Raw genomic sequence first — 20,000 nt, 5'->3', positions numbered from 1 at the left:
CGGGGAGTGAGAGAGACACTGGGAGACGGGGAGAGGTGGAGAGAGTGAGAGAGACACTGGGAGACGGGGAGCGACGGAGGGAGTGAGAGAGACACTGGGAGACGGGGAGTGAGAGAGAGGGTGAGAGAGGCACTGGGAGACGGGGAGTGAGAGAGACACTGGGAGACGGGGAGTGAGAGAGACACTGGGAGACGGGGAGAGATGGAGAGAGTGGGATAGACACTGGGAGACTGGGAGTGAGAGAGACACTGGGAGACGGGGAGTGAGAGAGGCACTGGGAGACGGAGAGTGAGAGAGACACTGGGAGACGGGGAGCGATGGAGAGAGTGAGAGAGACACTGGGAGACGGGGAGTGAGAGAGACACTGGGAGACGGGGAGCGATGGAGAGAGTGAGAGAGACACTGGGAGACGGGGAGTGAGAGAGACACTGGGATATGGGGAGTGAGAGAGAGGGTGAGAGAGGCACTGGGAGACGGGGAGAGATGGAGAGAGTGGGATAGACACTGGGAGACGGGGAGTGAGAGAGACACTGGGAGACGGGGAGTGAGAGAGAGGGTGAGAGAGGCACTGGGAGACGGGGAGTGAGAGAGACACTGGGAGATGGGGAGTGAGAGAGAGGGTGAGAGAGGCACTGGGAGATGGGGAGTGAGAGAGACACTGGGAGACGGGGAGCGATGGAGAGAGTGAGAGAGACACTGGGAGACGGGGAGTGAGAGAGACACTGGGAGACGGGGAGCGATGGAGAGAGTGAGAGAGACACTGGGAGACAGGGAGAAATGGAGAGAGTGGGATAGACACTGGGAGACGGGGAGTGAGAGAGACACTGGGAGACGGGGAGAGATGGAGAGAGTGGGATAGACACTGGGAGACGGGGAGTGAGAGAGACACTGGGAGACGGGGAGAGGTGGAGAGAGTGAGAGAGACACTGGGAGACGGGGAGCGACGGAGGGAGTGAGAGAGACACTGGGAGACGGGGAGTGAGAGAGACACTGGGAGACGGGGAGAGGTGGAGAGAGTGGGATAGACACTGGGAGACGGGGAGTGATGAAGAGAGTGGGATAGACACTGGGAGACGGGGAGTGAGAGAGAGGGTGAGAGAGACACTGGGAGACGGGGAGTGATGGAGAGAGTGAGAGAGACACTGGGAGACGGGGAGAGATGGAGAGAGTGAGAGAGACACTGGGAGACGGGGAGAGATGGAGAGAGTGAGAGAGACACTGGGAGACGGGGAGAGGTGGAGAGAGTGAGAGAGACACTGGGAGACGGGGAGTGAGAGAGACACTGGGAGACGGGGAGAGGTGGAGAGAGTGGGATAGACACTGGGAGACGGGGAGTGAGAGAGAGGGTGAGAGAGACACTGGGAGACGGGGAGTGAGAGAGAGGGTGAGAGAGACACTGGGAGACAGGGAGTGAGAGAGAGGGTGAGAGAGACACTGGGAGACGGGGAGAGATGGAGAGAGTGAGAGAGACACTGGGAGACGGGGAGAGATGGAGAGAGTGAGAGAGACACTGGGAGACGGGGAGAGGTGGAGAGAGTGGGATAGACACTGGGAGACGGGGAGTGAGAGAGACACTGGGAGACGGGGAGAGATGGAGAGTGTGGGATAGACACTGGGAGACAGGGAGAGATGGAGAGAGTGGGATAGACACTGGGAGACGGGGAGTGAGAGAGACACTGGGAGACGGGGAGAGATGGAGAGAGTGAGAGAGACACTGGGAGACAGGGAGAGATGGAGAGAGTGAGAGAGACACTGGGAGACGGGGGGAGATGGAGAGAGTGAGAGAGACACTGGGAGACGGGGAGAGATGGAGAGAGTGGGATGGACACTGGGAGACGGGGAGTGAGAGAGACAGTGGGAGACGGGGAGAGATGGAGAGAGTGGGATAGACACTGGGAGACGGGGAGTGAGAGAGACACTGGGAGACGGGGAGAGGTGGAGAGAGTGAGAGAGACACTGGGAGACGGGGAGCGACGGAGGGAGTGAGAGAGACACTGGGAGACGGGGAGTGAGAGAGACACTGGGAGACGGGGAGAGGTGGAGAGAGTGGGATAGACACTGGGAGACGGGGAGTGATGGAGAGAGTGGGATAGACACTGGGAGACGGGGAGTGAGAGAGAGGGTGAGAGAGACACTGGGAGACGGGGAGAGATGGAGAGAGTGAGAGAGACACTGGGAGACGGGGAGAGATGGAGAGAGTGAGAGAGACACTGGGAGACGGGGAGAGATGGAGAGAGTGAGAGAGACACTGGGAGACGGGGAGAGGTGGAGAGAGTGGGATAGACACTGGGAGACGGGGAGTGAGAGAGACACTGGGAGACGGGGAGAGATGGAGAGAGTGGGATAGACACTGGGAGACAGGGAGAGATGGAGAGAGTGGGATAGACACTGGGAGACGGGGAGTGAGAGAGACACTGGGAGACGGGGAGAGATGGAGAGAGTGAGAGAGACACTGGGAGACAGGGAGAGATGGAGAGAGTGAGAGAGACACTGGGAGACGGGGAGAGATGGAGAGAGTGAGAGAGACACTGGGAGACGGGGAGAGATGGAGAGAGTGGGATAGACACTGGGAGACGGGGAGTGAGAGAGACACTGGGAGACGGGGAGAGATGGAGAGAGTGAGATAGTCACTGGGAGACGGGGAGAGATGGAGAGAGTGAGAGAGACACTGGGAGACGGGGAGTGAGAGAGACAGTGGGAGACGGGGAGAGATGGAGAGAGTGAGAGAGACACTGGGAGACGGGGAGTGAGAGAGACACTGGGAGACGGGGAGAGGTGGAGAGAGTGGGATAGACACTGGGAGACGGGGAGTGAGAGAGACACTGGGAGACGGGGAGAGGTGGAGAGAGTGGGATAGACACTGGGAGACGGGGAGTGAGAGAGACACTGGGAGACGGGGAGAGATGGAGAGAGTGGGATAGACACTGGGAGACGGGGAGTGAGAGAGACACTGGGAGACGGGGAGTGAGAGAGACACTGGGAGATGGGGAGTGAGAGAGACACTGGGAGATGGGGAGTGAGAGAGAGGGTGAGAGAGGCACTGGGAGATGGGGAGTGAGAGAGACACTGGGAGACGGGGAGCGATGGAGAGAGTGAGAGAGACACTGGGAGACGGGGAGTGAGAGAGACACTGGGAGATGGGGAGTGAGAGAGAGGGTGAGAGAGGCACTGGGAGATGGGGAGTGAGAGAGACACTGGGAGACGGGGAGCGATGGAGAGAGTGAGAGAGACACTGGGAGACGGGGAGTGAGAGAGACACTGGGAGACGGGGAGCGATGGAGAGAGTGAGAGAGACACTGGGAGACAGGGAGAAATGGAGAGAGTGGGATAGACACTGGGAGACGGGGAGTGAGAGAGACACTGGGAGACGGGGAGAGATGGAGAGAGTGGGATAGACACTGGGAGACGGGGAGTGAGAGAGACACTGGGAGACGGGGAGAGGTGGAGAGAGTGAGAGAGACACTGGGAGACGGGGAGCGACGGAGGGAGTGAGAGAGACACTGGGAGACGGGGAGAGGTGGAGAGAGTGGGATAGACACTGGGAGACGGGGAGTGATGGAGAGAGTGGGATAGACACTGGGAGACGGGGAGTGAGAGAGACACTGGGAGACGGGGAGAGGTGGAGAGAGTGGGATAGACACTGGGAGACGGGGAGTGATGGAGAGAGTGGGATAGACACTGGGAGACGGGGAGTGAGAGAGAGGGTGAGAGAGACACTGGGAGACGGGGAGAGATGGAGAGAGTGAGAGAGACACTGGGAGACGGGGAGAGATGGAGAGAGTGAGAGAGACACTGGGAGACGGGGAGAGGTGGAGAGAGTGGGATAGACACTGGGAGACGGGGAGTGAGAGAGACACTGGGAGACGGGGAGAGATGGAGAGTGTGGGATAGACACTGGGAGACAGGGAGAGATGGAGAGAGTGGGATAGACACTGGGAGACGGGGAGTGAGAGAGACACTGGGAGACGGGGAGAGATGGAGAGAGTGAGAGAGACACTGGGAGACAGGGAGAGATGGAGAGAGTGAGAGAGACACTGGGAGACGGGGAGAGATGGAGAGAGTGAGAGAGACACTGGGAGACGGGGAGAGATGGAGAGAGTGGGATAGACACTGGGAGACGGGGAGTGAGAGAGACACTGGGAGACGGGGAGAGATGGAGAGAGTGGGATAGACACTGGGAGACGGGGAGTGAGAGAGACACTGGGAGACGGGGAGAGGTGGAGAGAGTGAGAGAGACACTGGGAGACGGGGAGCGACGGAGGGAGTGAGAGAGACACTGGGAGACGGGGAGTGAGAGAGAGGGTGAGAGAGGCACTGGGAGACGGGGAGTGAGAGAGACACTGGGAGACGGGGAGTGAGAGAGACACTGGGAGACGGGGAGAGATGGAGAGAGTGGGATAGACACTGGGAGACTGGGAGTGAGAGAGACACTGGGAGACGGGGAGTGAGAGAGGCACTGGGAGACGGAGAGTGAGAGAGACACTGGGAGACGGGGAGCGATGGAGAGAGTGAGAGAGACACTGGGAGACGGGGAGTGAGAGAGACACTGGGAGACGGGGAGCGATGGAGAGAGTGAGAGAGACACTGGGAGACGGGGAGTGAGAGAGACACTGGGATATGGGGAGTGAGAGAGAGGGTGAGAGAGGCACTGGGAGACGGGGAGAGATGGAGAGAGTGGGATAGACACTGGGAGACGGGGAGTGAGAGAGACACTGGGAGACGGGGAGTGAGAGAGAGGGTGAGAGAGGCACTGGGAGACGGGGAGTGAGAGAGACACTGGGAGATGGGGAGTGAGAGAGAGGGTGAGAGAGGCACTGGGAGATGGGGAGTGAGAGAGACACTGGGAGACGGGGAGAGGTGGAGAGAGTGGGATAGACACTGGGAGACGGGGAGTGATGAAGAGAGTGGGATAGACACTGGGAGACGGGGAGTGAGAGAGAGGGTGAGAGAGACACTGGGAGACGGGGAGTGATGGAGAGAGTGAGAGAGACACTGGGAGACGGGGAGAGATGGAGAGAGTGAGAGAGACACTGGGAGACGGGGAGAGATGGAGAGAGTGAGAGAGACACTGGGAGACGGGGAGAGGTGGAGAGAGTGAGAGAGACACTGGGAGACGGGGAGTGAGAGAGACACTGGGAGACGGGGAGAGGTGGAGAGAGTGGGATAGACACTGGGAGACGGGGAGTGAGAGAGAGGGTGAGAGAGACACTGGGAGACGGGGAGTGAGAGAGAGGGTGAGAGAGACACTGGGAGACAGGGAGTGAGAGAGAGGGTGAGAGAGACACTGGGAGACGGGGAGAGATGGAGAGAGTGAGAGAGACACTGGGAGACGGGGAGAGATGGAGAGAGTGAGAGAGACACTGGGAGACGGGGAGAGGTGGAGAGAGTGGGATAGACACTGGGAGACGGGGAGTGAGAGAGACACTGGGAGACGGGGAGAGATGGAGAGTGTGGGATAGACACTGGGAGACAGGGAGAGATGGAGAGAGTGGGATAGACACTGGGAGACGGGGAGTGAGAGAGACACTGGGAGACGGGGAGAGATGGAGAGAGTGAGAGAGACACTGGGAGACAGGGAGAGATGGAGAGAGTGAGAGAGACACTGGGAGACGGGGGGAGATGGAGAGAGTGAGAGAGACACTGGGAGACGGGGAGAGATGGAGAGAGTGGGATGGACACTGGGAGACGGGGAGTGAGAGAGACAGTGGGAGACGGGGAGAGATGGAGAGAGTGGGATAGACACTGGGAGACGGGGAGTGAGAGAGACACTGGGAGACGGGGAGAGGTGGAGAGAGTGAGAGAGACACTGGGAGACGGGGAGCGACGGAGGGAGTGAGAGAGACACTGGGAGACGGGGAGTGAGAGAGACACTGGGAGACGGGGAGAGGTGGAGAGAGTGGGATAGACACTGGGAGACGGGGAGTGATGGAGAGAGTGGGATAGACACTGGGAGACGGGGAGTGAGAGAGAGGGTGAGAGAGACACTGGGAGACGGGGAGAGATGGAGAGAGTGAGAGAGACACTGGGAGACGGGGAGAGATGGAGAGAGTGAGAGAGACACTGGGAGACGGGGAGAGATGGAGAGAGTGAGAGAGACACTGGGAGACGGGGAGAGGTGGAGAGAGTGGGATAGACACTGGGAGACGGGGAGTGAGAGAGACACTGGGAGACGGGGAGAGATGGAGAGAGTGGGATAGACACTGGGAGACAGGGAGAGATGGAGAGAGTGGGATAGACACTGGGAGACGGGGAGTGAGAGAGACACTGGGAGACGGGGAGAGATGGAGAGAGTGAGAGAGACACTGGGAGACAGGGAGAGATGGAGAGAGTGAGAGAGACACTGGGAGACGGGGAGAGATGGAGAGAGTGAGAGAGACACTGGGAGACGGGGAGAGATGGAGAGAGTGGGATAGACACTGGGAGACGGGGAGTGAGAGAGACACTGGGAGACGGGGAGAGATGGAGAGAGTGAGATAGTCACTGGGAGACGGGGAGAGATGGAGAGAGTGAGAGAGACACTGGGAGACGGGGAGTGAGAGAGACAGTGGGAGACGGGGAGAGATGGAGAGAGTGAGAGAGACACTGGGAGACGGGGAGTGAGAGAGACACTGGGAGACGGGGAGAGGTGGAGAGAGTGGGATAGACACTGGGAGACGGGGAGTGAGAGAGACACTGGGAGACGGGGAGAGGTGGAGAGAGTGGGATAGACACTGGGAGACGGGGAGTGAGAGAGACACTGGGAGACGGGGAGAGATGGAGAGAGTGGGATAGACACTGGGAGACGGGGAGTGAGAGAGACACTGGGAGACGGGGAGTGAGAGAGACACTGGGAGATGGGGAGTGAGAGAGACACTGGGAGATGGGGAGTGAGAGAGAGGGTGAGAGAGGCACTGGGAGATGGGGAGTGAGAGAGACACTGGGAGACGGGGAGCGATGGAGAGAGTGAGAGAGACACTGGGAGACGGGGAGTGAGAGAGACACTGGGAGATGGGGAGTGAGAGAGAGGGTGAGAGAGGCACTGGGAGATGGGGAGTGAGAGAGACACTGGGAGACGGGGAGCGATGGAGAGAGTGAGAGAGACACTGGGAGACGGGGAGTGAGAGAGACACTGGGAGACGGGGAGCGATGGAGAGAGTGAGAGAGACACTGGGAGACAGGGAGAAATGGAGAGAGTGGGATAGACACTGGGAGACGGGGAGTGAGAGAGACACTGGGAGACGGGGAGAGATGGAGAGAGTGGGATAGACACTGGGAGACGGGGAGTGAGAGAGACACTGGGAGACGGGGAGAGGTGGAGAGAGTGAGAGAGACACTGGGAGACGGGGAGCGACGGAGGGAGTGAGAGAGACACTGGGAGACGGGGAGTGAGAGAGACACTGGGAGACGGGGAGAGGTGGAGAGAGTGGGATAGACACTGGGAGACGGGGAGTGATGGAGAGAGTGGGATAGACACTGGGAGACGGGGAGTGAGAGAGAGGGTGAGAGAGACACTGGGAGACGGGGAGAGATGGAGAGAGTGAGAGAGACACTGGGAGACGGGGAGAGATGGAGAGAGTGAGAGAGACACTGGGAGACGGGGAGAGGTGGAGAGAGTGGGATAGACACTGGGAGACGGGGAGTGAGAGAGACACTGGGAGACGGGGAGAGATGGAGAGTGTGGGATAGACACTGGGAGACAGGGAGAGATGGAGAGAGTGGGATAGACACTGGGAGACGGGGAGTGAGAGAGACACTGGGAGACGGGGAGAGATGGAGAGAGTGAGAGAGACACTGGGAGACAGGGAGAGATGGAGAGAGTGAGAGAGACACTGGGAGACGGGGAGAGATGGAGAGAGTGAGAGAGACACTGGGAGACGGGGAGAGATGGAGAGAGTGGGATAGACACTGGGAGACGGGGAGTGAGAGAGACACTGGGAGACGGGGAGAGATGGAGAGAGTGGGATAGACACTGGGAGACGGGGAGTGAGAGAGACACTGGGAGACGGGGAGAGGTGGAGAGAGTGAGAGAGACACTGGGAGACGGGGAGCGACGGAGGGAGTGAGAGAGACACTGGGAGACGGGGAGTGAGAGAGAGGGTGAGAGAGGCACTGGGAGACGGGGAGTGAGAGAGACACTGGGAGACGGGGAGTGAGAGAGACACTGGGAGACGGGGAGAGATGGAGAGAGTGGGATAGACACTGGGAGACTGGGAGTGAGAGAGACACTGGGAGACGGGGAGTGAGAGAGGCACTGGGAGACGGAGAGTGAGAGAGACACTGGGAGACGGGGAGCGATGGAGAGAGTGAGAGAGACACTGGGAGACGGGGAGTGAGAGAGACACTGGGAGACGGGGAGCGATGGAGAGAGTGAGAGAGACACTGGGAGACGGGGAGTGAGAGAGACACTGGGATATGGGGAGTGAGAGAGAGGGTGAGAGAGGCACTGGGAGACGGGGAGAGATGGAGAGAGTGGGATAGACACTGGGAGACGGGGAGTGAGAGAGACACTGGGAGACGGGGAGTGAGAGAGAGGGTGAGAGAGGCACTGGGAGACGGGGAGTGAGAGAGACACTGGGAGATGGGGAGTGAGAGAGAGGGTGAGAGAGGCACTGGGAGATGGGGAGTGAGAGAGACACTGGGAGACGGGGAGCGATGGAGAGAGTGAGAGAGACACTGGGAGACGGGGAGTGAGAGAGACACTGGGAGACGGGGAGCGATGGAGAGAGTGAGAGAGACACTGGGAGACAGGGAGAAATGGAGAGAGTGGGATAGACACTGGGAGACGGGGAGTGAGAGAGACACTGGGAGACGGGGAGAGATGGAGAGAGTGGGATAGACACTGGGAGACGGGGAGTGAGAGAGACACTGGGAGACGGGGAGAGGTGGAGAGAGTGAGAGAGACACTGGGAGACGGGGAGCGACGGAGGGAGTGAGAGAGACACTGGGAGACGGGGAGTGAGAGAGACACTGGGAGACGGGGAGAGGTGGAGAGAGTGGGATAGACACTGGGAGACGGGGAGTGATGAAGAGAGTGGGATAGACACTGGGAGACGGGGAGTGAGAGAGAGGGTGAGAGAGACACTGGGAGACGGGGAGTGATGGAGAGAGTGAGAGAGACACTGGGAGACGGGGAGAGATGGAGAGAGTGAGAGAGACACTGGGAGACGGGGAGAGATGGAGAGAGTGAGAGAGACACTGGGAGACGGGGAGAGGTGGAGAGAGTGAGAGAGACACTGGGAGACGGGGAGTGAGAGAGACACTGGGAGACGGGGAGAGGTGGAGAGAGTGGGATAGACACTGGGAGACGGGGAGTGAGAGAGAGGGTGAGAGAGACACTGGGAGACGGGGAGTGAGAGAGAGGGTGAGAGAGACACTGGGAGACAGGGAGTGAGAGAGAGGGTGAGAGAGACACTGGGAGACGGGGAGAGATGGAGAGAGTGAGAGAGACACTGGGAGACGGGGAGAGATGGAGAGAGTGAGAGAGACACTGGGAGACGGGGAGAGGTGGAGAGAGTGGGATAGACACTGGGAGACGGGGAGTGAGAGAGACACTGGGAGACGGGGAGAGATGGAGAGTGTGGGATAGACACTGGGAGACAGGGAGAGATGGAGAGAGTGGGATAGACACTGGGAGACGGGGAGTGAGAGAGACACTGGGAGACGGGGAGAGATGGAGAGAGTGAGAGAGACACTGGGAGACAGGGAGAGATGGAGAGAGTGAGAGAGACACTGGGAGACGGGGGGAGATGGAGAGAGTGAGAGAGACACTGGGAGACGGGGAGAGATGGAGAGAGTGGGATGGACACTGGGAGACGGGGAGTGAGAGAGACAGTGGGAGACGGGGAGAGATGGAGAGAGTGGGATAGACACTGGGAGACGGGGAGTGAGAGAGACACTGGGAGACGGGGAGAGGTGGAGAGAGTGAGAGAGACACTGGGAGACGGGGAGCGACGGAGGGAGTGAGAGAGACACTGGGAGACGGGGAGTGAGAGAGACACTGGGAGACGGGGAGAGGTGGAGAGAGTGGGATAGACACTGGGAGACGGGGAGTGATGGAGAGAGTGGGATAGACACTGGGAGACGGGGAGTGAGAGAGAGGGTGAGAGAGACACTGGGAGACGGGGAGAGATGGAGAGAGTGAGAGAGACACTGGGAGACGGGGAGAGATGGAGAGAGTGAGAGAGACACTGGGAGACGGGGAGAGATGGAGAGAGTGAGAGAGACACTGGGAGACGGGGAGAGGTGGAGAGAGTGGGATAGACACTGGGAGACGGGGAGTGAGAGAGACACTGGGAGACGGGGAGAGATGGAGAGAGTGGGATAGACACTGGGAGACAGGGAGAGATGGAGAGAGTGGGATAGACACTGGGAGACGGGGAGTGAGAGAGACACTGGGAGACGGGGAGAGATGGAGAGAGTGAGAGAGACACTGGGAGACAGGGAGAGATGGAGAGAGTGAGAGAGACACTGGGAGACGGGGAGAGATGGAGAGAGTGAGAGAGACACTGGGAGACGGGGAGAGATGGAGAGAGTGGGATAGACACTGGGAGACGGGGAGTGAGAGAGACACTGGGAGACGGGGAGAGATGGAGAGAGTGAGATAGTCACTGGGAGACGGGGAGAGATGGAGAGAGTGAGAGAGACACTGGGAGACGGGGAGTGAGAGAGACAGTGGGAGACGGGGAGAGATGGAGAGAGTGAGAGAGACACTGGGAGACGGGGAGTGAGAGAGACACTGGGAGACGGGGAGAGGTGGAGAGAGTGGGATAGACACTGGGAGACGGGGAGTGAGAGAGACACTGGGAGACGGGGAGAGGTGGAGAGAGTGGGATAGACACTGGGAGACGGGGAGTGAGAGAGACACTGGGAGACGGGGAGAGATGGAGAGAGTGGGATAGACACTGGGAGACGGGGAGTGAGAGAGACACTGGGAGACGGGGAGTGAGAGAGACACTGGGAGATGGGGAGTGAGAGAGACACTGGGAGATGGGGAGTGAGAGAGAGGGTGAGAGAGGCACTGGGAGATGGGGAGTGAGAGAGACACTGGGAGACGGGGAGCGATGGAGAGAGTGAGAGAGACACTGGGAGACGGGGAGTGAGAGAGACACTGGGAGATGGGGAGTGAGAGAGAGGGTGAGAGAGGCACTGGGAGATGGGGAGTGAGAGAGACACTGGGAGACGGGGAGCGATGGAGAGAGTGAGAGAGACACTGGGAGACGGGGAGTGAGAGAGACACTGGGAGACGGGGAGCGATGGAGAGAGTGAGAGAGACACTGGGAGACAGGGAGAAATGGAGAGAGTGGGATAGACACTGGGAGACGGGGAGTGAGAGAGACACTGGGAGACGGGGAGAGATGGAGAGAGTGGGATAGACACTGGGAGACGGGGAGTGAGAGAGACACTGGGAGACGGGGAGAGGTGGAGAGAGTGAGAGAGACACTGGGAGACGGGGAGCGACGGAGGGAGTGAGAGAGACACTGGGAGACGGGGAGTGAGAGAGACACTGGGAGACGGGGAGAGGTGGAGAGAGTGGGATAGACACTGGGAGACGGGGAGTGATGGAGAGAGTGGGATAGACACTGGGAGACGGGGAGTGAGAGAGAGGGTGAGAGAGACACTGGGAGACGGGGAGAGATGGAGAGAGTGAGAGAGACACTGGGAGACGGGGAGAGATGGAGAGAGTGAGAGAGACACTGGGAGACGGGGAGAGGTGGAGAGAGTGGGATAGACACTGGGAGACGGGGAGTGAGAGAGACACTGGGAGACGGGGAGAGATGGAGAGTGTGGGATAGACACTGGGAGACAGGGAGAGATGGAGAGAGTGGGATAGACACTGGGAGACGGGGAGTGAGAGAGACACTGGGAGACGGGGAGAGATGGAGAGAGTGAGAGAGACACTGGGAGACAGGGAGAGATGGAGAGAGTGAGAGAGACACTGGGAGACGGGGAGAGATGGAGAGAGTGAGAGAGACACTGGGAGACGGGGAGAGATGGAGAGAGTGGGATAGACACTGGGAGACGGGGAGTGAGAGAGACACTGGGAGACGGGGAGAGATGGAGAGAGTGGGATAGACACTGGGAGACGGGGAGTGAGAGAGACACTGGGAGACGGGGAGAGGTGGAGAGAGTGAGAGAGACACTGGGAGACGGGGAGCGACGGAGGGAGTGAGAGAGACACTGGGAGACGGGGAGTGAGAGAGACACTGGGAGACGGGGAGAGGTGGAGAGAGTGGGATAGACACTGGGAGACGGGGAGTGATGGAGAGAGTGGGATAGACACTGGGAGACGGGGAGTGAGAGAGAGGGTGAGAGAGACACTGGGAGACGGGGAGAGATGGAGAGAGTGAGAGAGACACTGGGAGACGGGGAGAGATGGAGAGAGTGAGAGAGACACTGGGAGACGGGGAGAGATGGAGAGAGTGAGAGAGACACTGGGAGACGGGGAGAGGTGGAGAGAGTGGGATAGACACTGGGAGACGGGGAGTGAGAGAGACACTGGGAGACGGGGAGAGATGGAGAGAGTGGGATAGACACTGGGAGACAGGGAGAGATGGAGAGAGTGGGATAGACACTGGGAGACGGGGAGTGAGAGAGACACTGGGAGACGGGGAGTGAGAGAGACACTGGGAGACAGGGAGAGATGGAGAGAGTGGGATAGACACTGGGAGACGGGGAGTGAGAGAGACACTGGGAGACGGGGAGTGAGAGAGACACTGGGAGACGGGGAGAGATGGAGAGAGTGAGAGAGACACTGGGAGACAGGGAGAAATGGAGAGAGTGGGATAGACACTGGGAGACGGGGAGTGAGAGAGACACTGGGAGACGGGGAGAGATGGAGAGAGTGGGATAGACACTGGGAGACGGGGAGTGAGAGAGACACTGGGAGACGGGGAGAGGTGGAGAGAGTGAGAGAGACACTGGGAGACGGGGAGCGATGGAGGGAGTGAGAGAGACACTGGGAGACGGGGAGTGAGAGAGACACTGGGAGACGGGGAGAGGTGGAGAGAGTGGGATAGACACTGGGAGACGGGGAGTGATGGAGAGAGTGGGATAGACACTGGGAGACGGGGAGTGAGAGAGAGGGTGAGAGAGACACTGGGAGACGGGGAGAGATGGAGAGAGTGAGAGAGACACTGGGAGACGGGGAGAGATGGAGAGAGTGAGAGAGACACTGGGAGACGGGGAGAGGTGGAGAGAGTGGGATAGACACTGGGAGACGGGGAGTGAGAGAGACACTGGGAGACGGGGAGAGATGGAGAGTGTGGGATAGACACTGGGAGACAGGGAGAGATGGAGAGAGTGGGATAGACACTGGGAGACGGGGAGTGAGAGAGACACTGGGAGACGGGGAGAGATGGAGAGAGTGAGAGAGACACTGGGAGACAGGGAGAGATGGAGAGAGTGAGAGAGACACTGGGAGACGGGGAGAGATGGAGAGAGTGAGAGAGACACTGGGAGACGGGGAGAGATGGAGAGAGTGGGATAGACACTGGGAGACGGGGAGTGAGAGAGACACTGGGAGACGGGGAGAGATGGAGAGAGTGGGATAGACACTGGGAGACGGGGAGTGAGAGAGACACTGGGAGACGGGGAGAGGTGGAGAGAGTGAGAGAGACACTGGGAGACGGGGAGCGACGGAGGGAGTGAGAGAGACACTGGGAGACGGGGAGAGGTGGAGAGAGTGGGATAGACACTGGGAGACGGGGAGTGAGAGAGAGGGTGAGAGAGACACTGGGAGACGGGGAGAGATGGAGAGAGTGAGAGAGACACTGGGAGACGGGGAGAGATGGAGAGAGTGAGAGAGACACTGGGAGACGGGGAGAGATGGAGAGAGTGAGAGAGACACTGGGAGACGGGGAGAGGTGGAGAGAGTGGGATAGACACTGGGAGACGGGGAGTGAGAGAGACACTGGGAGACGGGGAGAGATGGAGAGAGTGGGATAGACACTGGGAGACAGGGAGAGATGGAGAGAGTGGGATAGACACTGGGAGACGGGGAGTGAGAGAGACACTGGGAGACGGGGAGAGATGGAGAGAGTGAGAGAGACACTGGGAGACAGGGAGAGATGGAGAGAGTGAGAGAGACACTGGGAGACGGGGAGAGATGGAGAGAGTGAGAGAGACACTGGGAGACGGGGAGAGATGGAGAGAGTGGGATAGACACTGGGAGACGGGGAGTGAGAGAGACACTGGGAGACGGGGAGAGATGGAGAGAGTGAGATAGTCACTGGGAGACGGGGAGAGATGGAGAGAGTGAGAGAGACACTGGGAGACGGGGAGTGAGAGAGACAGTGGGAGACGGGGAGAGATGGAGAGAGTGAGAGAGACACTGGGAGACGGGGAGTGAGAGAGACACTGGGAGACGGGGAGAGGTGGAGAGAGTGGGATAGACACTGGGAGACGGGGAGTGAGAGAGACACTGGGAGACGGGGAGAGGTGGAGAGAGTGGGATAGACACTGGGAGACGGGGAGTGAGAGAGACACTGGGAGACGGGGAGAGATGGAGAGAGTGAGATAGTCACTGGGAGACGGGGAGTGAGAGAGACACTGGGAGACGGGGAGAGGTGGAGAGAGTGGGATAGACACTGGGAGACGGGGAGAGATGGAGAGAGTGAGAGAGACACTGGGAGACGGGGAGAGATGGAGAGAGTGGGATAGACACTGGGAGACGGGGAGTGAGAGAGACACTGGGAGACGGGGAGAGATGGAGAGAGTGAGATAGTCACTGGGAGACGGGGAGTGAGAGAGACACTGGGAGACGGGGAGAGGTGGAGAGAGTGGGATAGACACTGGGAGACGGGGAGTGAGAGAGACACTGGGAGACGGGGAGAGATGGAGAGAGTGGGATAGACACTGGGAGACGGGGAGTGAGAGAGACACTGGGAGACGGGGAGAGATGGAGAGAGTGGGATAGACACTGGGAGACGGGGAGTGATGGAGAGAGTGGGATAGACACTGGGAGACGGGGAGTGATGGAGGGAGTGGGATAGTCACTGGGAGACGGGGAGTGAGAGAGACACTGGGAGACGGGGAGAGATGGAGAGAGTGGGATAGACACTGGGAGACGGGGAGTGAGAGAGACACTGGGAGATGGGAAGTGATGGAGAGACACTGGGAGACGGGGAGCGACGGAGGGAGTGAGAGAGACACTGGGAGACGGGGAGAGATGGAGAGAGTGAGAGAGACACTGGGAGACAGGGAGAAATGGAGAGAGTGAGAGAGACACTGGGAGACGGGGAGTGAGAGAGACACTGGGAGACGGGGAGAGGTGGAGAGAGTGGGATAGACACTGGGAGACGGGGAGAGATGGAGAGAGTGGGATAGTCACTGGGAGACGGGGAGTGAGAGAGACACTGGGAGACGGGGAGAGGTGGAGAGAGTGGGATAGACACTGGGAGACGGGGAGTGATGGAGAGACACTGGGAGACGGGGAGCGACGGAGGGAGTGAGAGAGACACTGGGAGACAGGGAGTGATGGAGAGGCACTGGGAGATGGGGAGTGAGAGAGACACTGGGTGACGGGGAGCGACGGAGGGAGTGAGAGAGACACTGGGAGACGGGGAGTGAGAGAGACACTGGGAGACGGGGAGAGATGGAGAGAGTGGGATAGACACTGGGAGACGGGGAGTGATGGAGAGAGTGGGATAGTCACTGGGAGACGGGGAGTGAGAGAGACACTGGGAGACGGGGAGAGATGGAGAGAGTGGGATAGACACTGGGAGACGGGGAGTGAGAGAGACACTGGGAGACGGGGAGCGACGGAGGGAGTGAGAGAGACACTGGGAGACGGGGAGAGATGGAGAGAGTGAGAGAGACACTGGGAGACAGGGAGAAATGGAGAGAGTGGGATAGTCACTGGGAGACGGGGAGTGAGAGAGACACTGGGAGACGGGGAGAGGTGGAGAGAGTGAGATAGACACTGGGAGACGGGGAGTGAGAGAGACACTGGGAGACGGGGAGTGAGAGAGACACTGGGAGACGGGGAGAGGTGGAGAGAGTGGGATAGACACTGGGAGACGGGGAGTGATGGAGAGACACTGGGAGACGGGGAGCGACGGAGGGAGTGAGAGAGACACTGGGAGACAGGGAGTGATGGAGAGAGTGAGAGAGACACTGGGAGACGGGGAGTGAGAGAGACACTGGGAGACGGGGAGTGAGAGAGACACTGGGAGACGGGGAGAGATGGAGAGAGTGGGATAGTCACTGGGAGACGGGGAGTGAGAGAGACAGTGGGAGACGGGGAGAGATGGAGAGAGTGGGATAGACACTGGGAGACGGGGAGTGAGAGAGACACTGGGAGACGGGGAGAGATGGAGAGAGTGGGATAGTCACTGGGAGACGGGGAGAGATGGAGAGAGTGGGATAGACACTGGGAGACGGGGAGTGAGAGAGACACTGGGAGATGGGGAGTGAGAGAGACACTGGGAGACGGGGAGTGATGGAGAGACACTGGGAGACAGGGAGAGATGGAGAGAGTGGGATAGACACTGGGAGACGGGGAGTGAGAGAGACACTGGGAGACGGGGAGAGGTGGAGAGAGTGGGATAGACACTGGGAGACGGGGAGTGAGAGAGACACTGGGAGACGGGGAGTGAGAGAGACACTGGGAGACGGGGAGTGAGAGAGACACTGGGAGACGGGGAGAGATGGAGAGAGTGGGATAGACACTGGGAGACGGGGAGTGAGAGAGACAGTGGGAGACGGGGAGAGATGGAGAGAGTGGGATAGACACTGGGAGACGGGGAGTGAGAGAGACACTGGGAGACGGGGAGTGAGAGAGACACTGGGAGACGGGGAGAGATGGAGAGAGTGGGATAGACACTGGGAGACGGGGAGTGAGAGAGACAGTGGGAGACGGGGAGAGATGGAGAGAGTGGGATAGACACTGGGAGACGGGGAGTGAGAGAGACACTGGGAGATGGGGAGTGAGAGAGACACTGGGAGACGGGGAGTGAGAGAGACACTAGGAGACGGGGAGAGATGGAGAGAGTGGGATAGACACTGGGAGACGGGGAGAGATGGAGAGAGTGCGATAGACACTGGGAGACGGGGAGTGAGAGAGACAGTGGGAGACGGGGAGAGATGGAGAGAGTGGGATAGACACTGGGAGACGGGGAGTGATGGAGAGACACTGGGAGACGGGGAGCGACGGAGGGAGTGAGATAGACACTGGGAGACGGGGAGTGATGGAGAGACACTGGGAGACGGGGAGAGGTGGAGAGAGTGGGATAGACACTGGGAGACGGGGAGAGATGGAGAGAGTGGGATAGACACTGGAAGACGGGGAGTGAGAGAGACACTGGGAGATGGGGAGTGATGGAGACACACTGGGAGACGGGGAGCGACGGAGGGAGTGAGATAGACACTGGGAGACGGGGAGTGATGGAGAGACACTGGGAGACGGGGAGAGGTGGAGAGAGTGGGATAGACAATGGGAGACGGGGAGTGAGAGAGACACTGGGAGACGGGGAGAGGTGGAGAGAGTGGGATAGTCACTGGGAGACGGGGAGTGATGGAGAGACACTGGGAGACGGGGAGTGATGGAGAGACACTGGGAGACGGGGAGTGATGGAGAGACACTGGGAGACGGGGAGCGACGGAGGGAGTGAGATAGACACTGGGAGACGGGGAGTGATGGAGAGACACTGGGAGACGGGGAGAGGTGGAGAGAGTGGGATAGACAATGGGAGACGGGGAGTGAGAGAGACACTGGGAGACGGGGAGAGGTGGAGAGAGTGGGATAGACACTGGGAGACGGGGAGTGATGGAGAGACACTGGGAGACGGGGAGCGACGGAGGGAGTGAGATAGACACTGGGAGACGGGGAGTGATGGAGAGACACTGGGAGACGGGGAGAGGTGGAGAGAGTGGGATAGACAATGGGAGACGGGGAATGAGAGAGACACTGGGAGACGGGGAGAGGTGGAGAGAGTGGGATAGACACTGGGAGACGGGGAGTGAGAGAGACACTGGGAGACGGGGAGAGGTGGAGAGAGTGGGATAGACACTGGGAGACGGGGAGTGATGGAGAGACACTGGGAGACGGGGAGTGATGGAGAGACACTGGGAGACGGGGAGTGATGGAGAGACACTGGGAGACGGGGAGTGATGGAGAGACACTGGGAGACGGGGAGCGACGGAGGGAGTGAGAGAGACACTGGTTGTAATGAGACCTTTCACCTCTCCTGCCAAATTCCACACCCCCCCTCCCTTTACAGGATGTCCGCTGACTGTACCCAACTATTGGAAGTTGGGGACTTACTGCATGCTGGGTCCCCAGACTGGAAATGTATTTACACCTATGTCCAGGAATTCTATCGTTGCCTGGTGCAGAAGGGACTCGTCAAAACCAGTCGGCCCTCCCATCCCAAGGGTGAGATCAATCACGAGACCCCCAAACCTCCCCCAGTCTTGTATCCATAACACCCGCCCTCTTGCTTTCCTTGCAAACATCTGTGGCAGGACCTTCTCTCCAAATAATCTAATCCGATCCAAAATTGGGGTTCTCTCTCTCGCTCTCCGTCAACATTGCAGTGTCTCGATAAGAGTCCCTGGACGAGGTCTGCTCCGCCCTCCCCGCTTCTGCGAGCGCTCCCCCTCCTCCCCCTCTCTCTCCCCGCCCCCCCCCAACTCCGGCCTTCTCCACCCCCTGCCCACTGAGCCCTCACGTCCGAGCCCAGAGAGGAAACTCGATCGTCCCCCTGCACCAGAGGGTTCTGACAATGGTTGGCAGAAGGGACTGTATAACAGTGGCTCAGGTGAGACTTTTCTCAAGGCGCGTTCTGGCCATTCGCTGAGGTCGGCACTCTAGACCCCTTTTAAAGGGGGGGTCTCTCCGTCAGGGACCCCTTTTAAAGAGGGAGTCTCTCCATCAGGGACCCCTTTTAAAGAGGAGTCTCTCCGTCAGGACCCCTTTTAAAGAGAGAGTCTCTCCGTCAGGGACCCCTTTTACAGAGGGAGTCTCTCCGTCAGGGACCCCTTTTAAAGAGGGGAGTCTCTCTCCGTCAGGGACCCCTTTTACAGAGGGAGTCTCTCCGTCAGGGACCCCTTTTACAGAGGGAGTCTCTCCGTCAGGGACCCCTTTTACAGAGGAGTCTCTCCGTCAGGGACCCTTTTACAGAGGGAGTCTCTCCGTCAGGGACCCCTTTTAAAGAGGGGAGTCTCTCCGTCAGGGACCCCTTGCACGATGAATGTACAAATTTACTTTCAGAGAAGGGGAATGTGCTGCTCTGATCGTTCTCACCCTTGCCCTTTGCCCTTTGCCCCCATGACCTGCCTTCTCATTGCTCCCTGAATCAACTGCACCTTCCTCCATCTTCAAAGTCACTCCTTTGCCGCCTTTGTTGCTCGGTAACGGCCGATCTGAGTGTGTCAGGCGTGCCCAGAACATGGGTCAGCTCACCAACCTGCACATGCGTGTGCCGTATGTGTCGTTGGTTGAGTGTGCACGTGTGTGTGTGTGTTGCAGTGTGCACAAGCATGTCTCTCTGTGCTTGTGTTTGAGTGTGCACGTGCGTGTGCGCGATTGTTTGTGCCATCGAGCGTGCACGAGCGCGTGAGATTGTGTGTGTGTGTTTGAGCGTGCACGTGTGTGTCACTCTGCATGTGGTTGAGTGTGCACAATTGTGTGCGACTGCATGTGCACTTGAGTGTGCACATGGATGTGTGGGTGTGCATGTGTATGAGTGTGTACGCGTGTGTGATTGTGCATGCGTTCGAGTGCGCACAAGTGCCAGTGATTGTGCAATTGTGCTCGTGATGGTATGAGTGTGCACAAGTGCGTGCGAGTGTGTTTTTGTGTGCACAAGTGTGAACGATTGTGCGTGTGCTTGAGTGCACACGTAGATGTGTGATTGTGCATGTCTTTGAGTGTGCAGCAGTGTGTGCGATTGTATGTGTGCTTGAGTGTGCACTGGTTGGTGTGATTGTGTGCGCCCGGGTACAGTTAGGAGAATTGATTTGTGTGAGTTTTTCCCACTCTGCATTGACTCTTTCTCTCTCTCTCCCTCTCTCCCTCTCTA

At 59.1% G+C, this 20,000-nt stretch overlaps 1 protein-coding gene across 1 annotated transcript in view; it reads left to right on the top strand.

The window, feature by feature from the left end:
* LOC137311682 (smoothelin-like protein 1) overlaps window positions 1–18,352 on the top strand; it is a gene marked incomplete at its 3' end in the record, with an annotated part of 36,181 nt that extends 17,829 nt beyond the window's left edge. Inside the window, exon 8 of the mRNA XM_067978749.1 lies at window positions 18,198–18,352. Coding sequence (XP_067834850.1) covers window positions 18,198–18,352 — 155 coding nt within the window. The remainder of the gene's footprint in view (window positions 1–18,197) is intronic.
* Between the last annotated feature and the right edge of the window lie 1,648 nt (window positions 18,353–20,000).

The sequence above is a fragment of the Heptranchias perlo genome, unplaced genomic scaffold, assembly GCF_035084215.1.
Source record: "Heptranchias perlo isolate sHepPer1 unplaced genomic scaffold, sHepPer1.hap1 HAP1_SCAFFOLD_381, whole genome shotgun sequence".
Lineage (NCBI taxonomy): Eukaryota > Metazoa > Chordata > Chondrichthyes > Hexanchiformes > Hexanchidae > Heptranchias > Heptranchias perlo.
The sequence above is the reverse complement of the archived record's forward strand: the minus strand, read 5'-3'. Positions and strand labels throughout refer to the sequence as shown.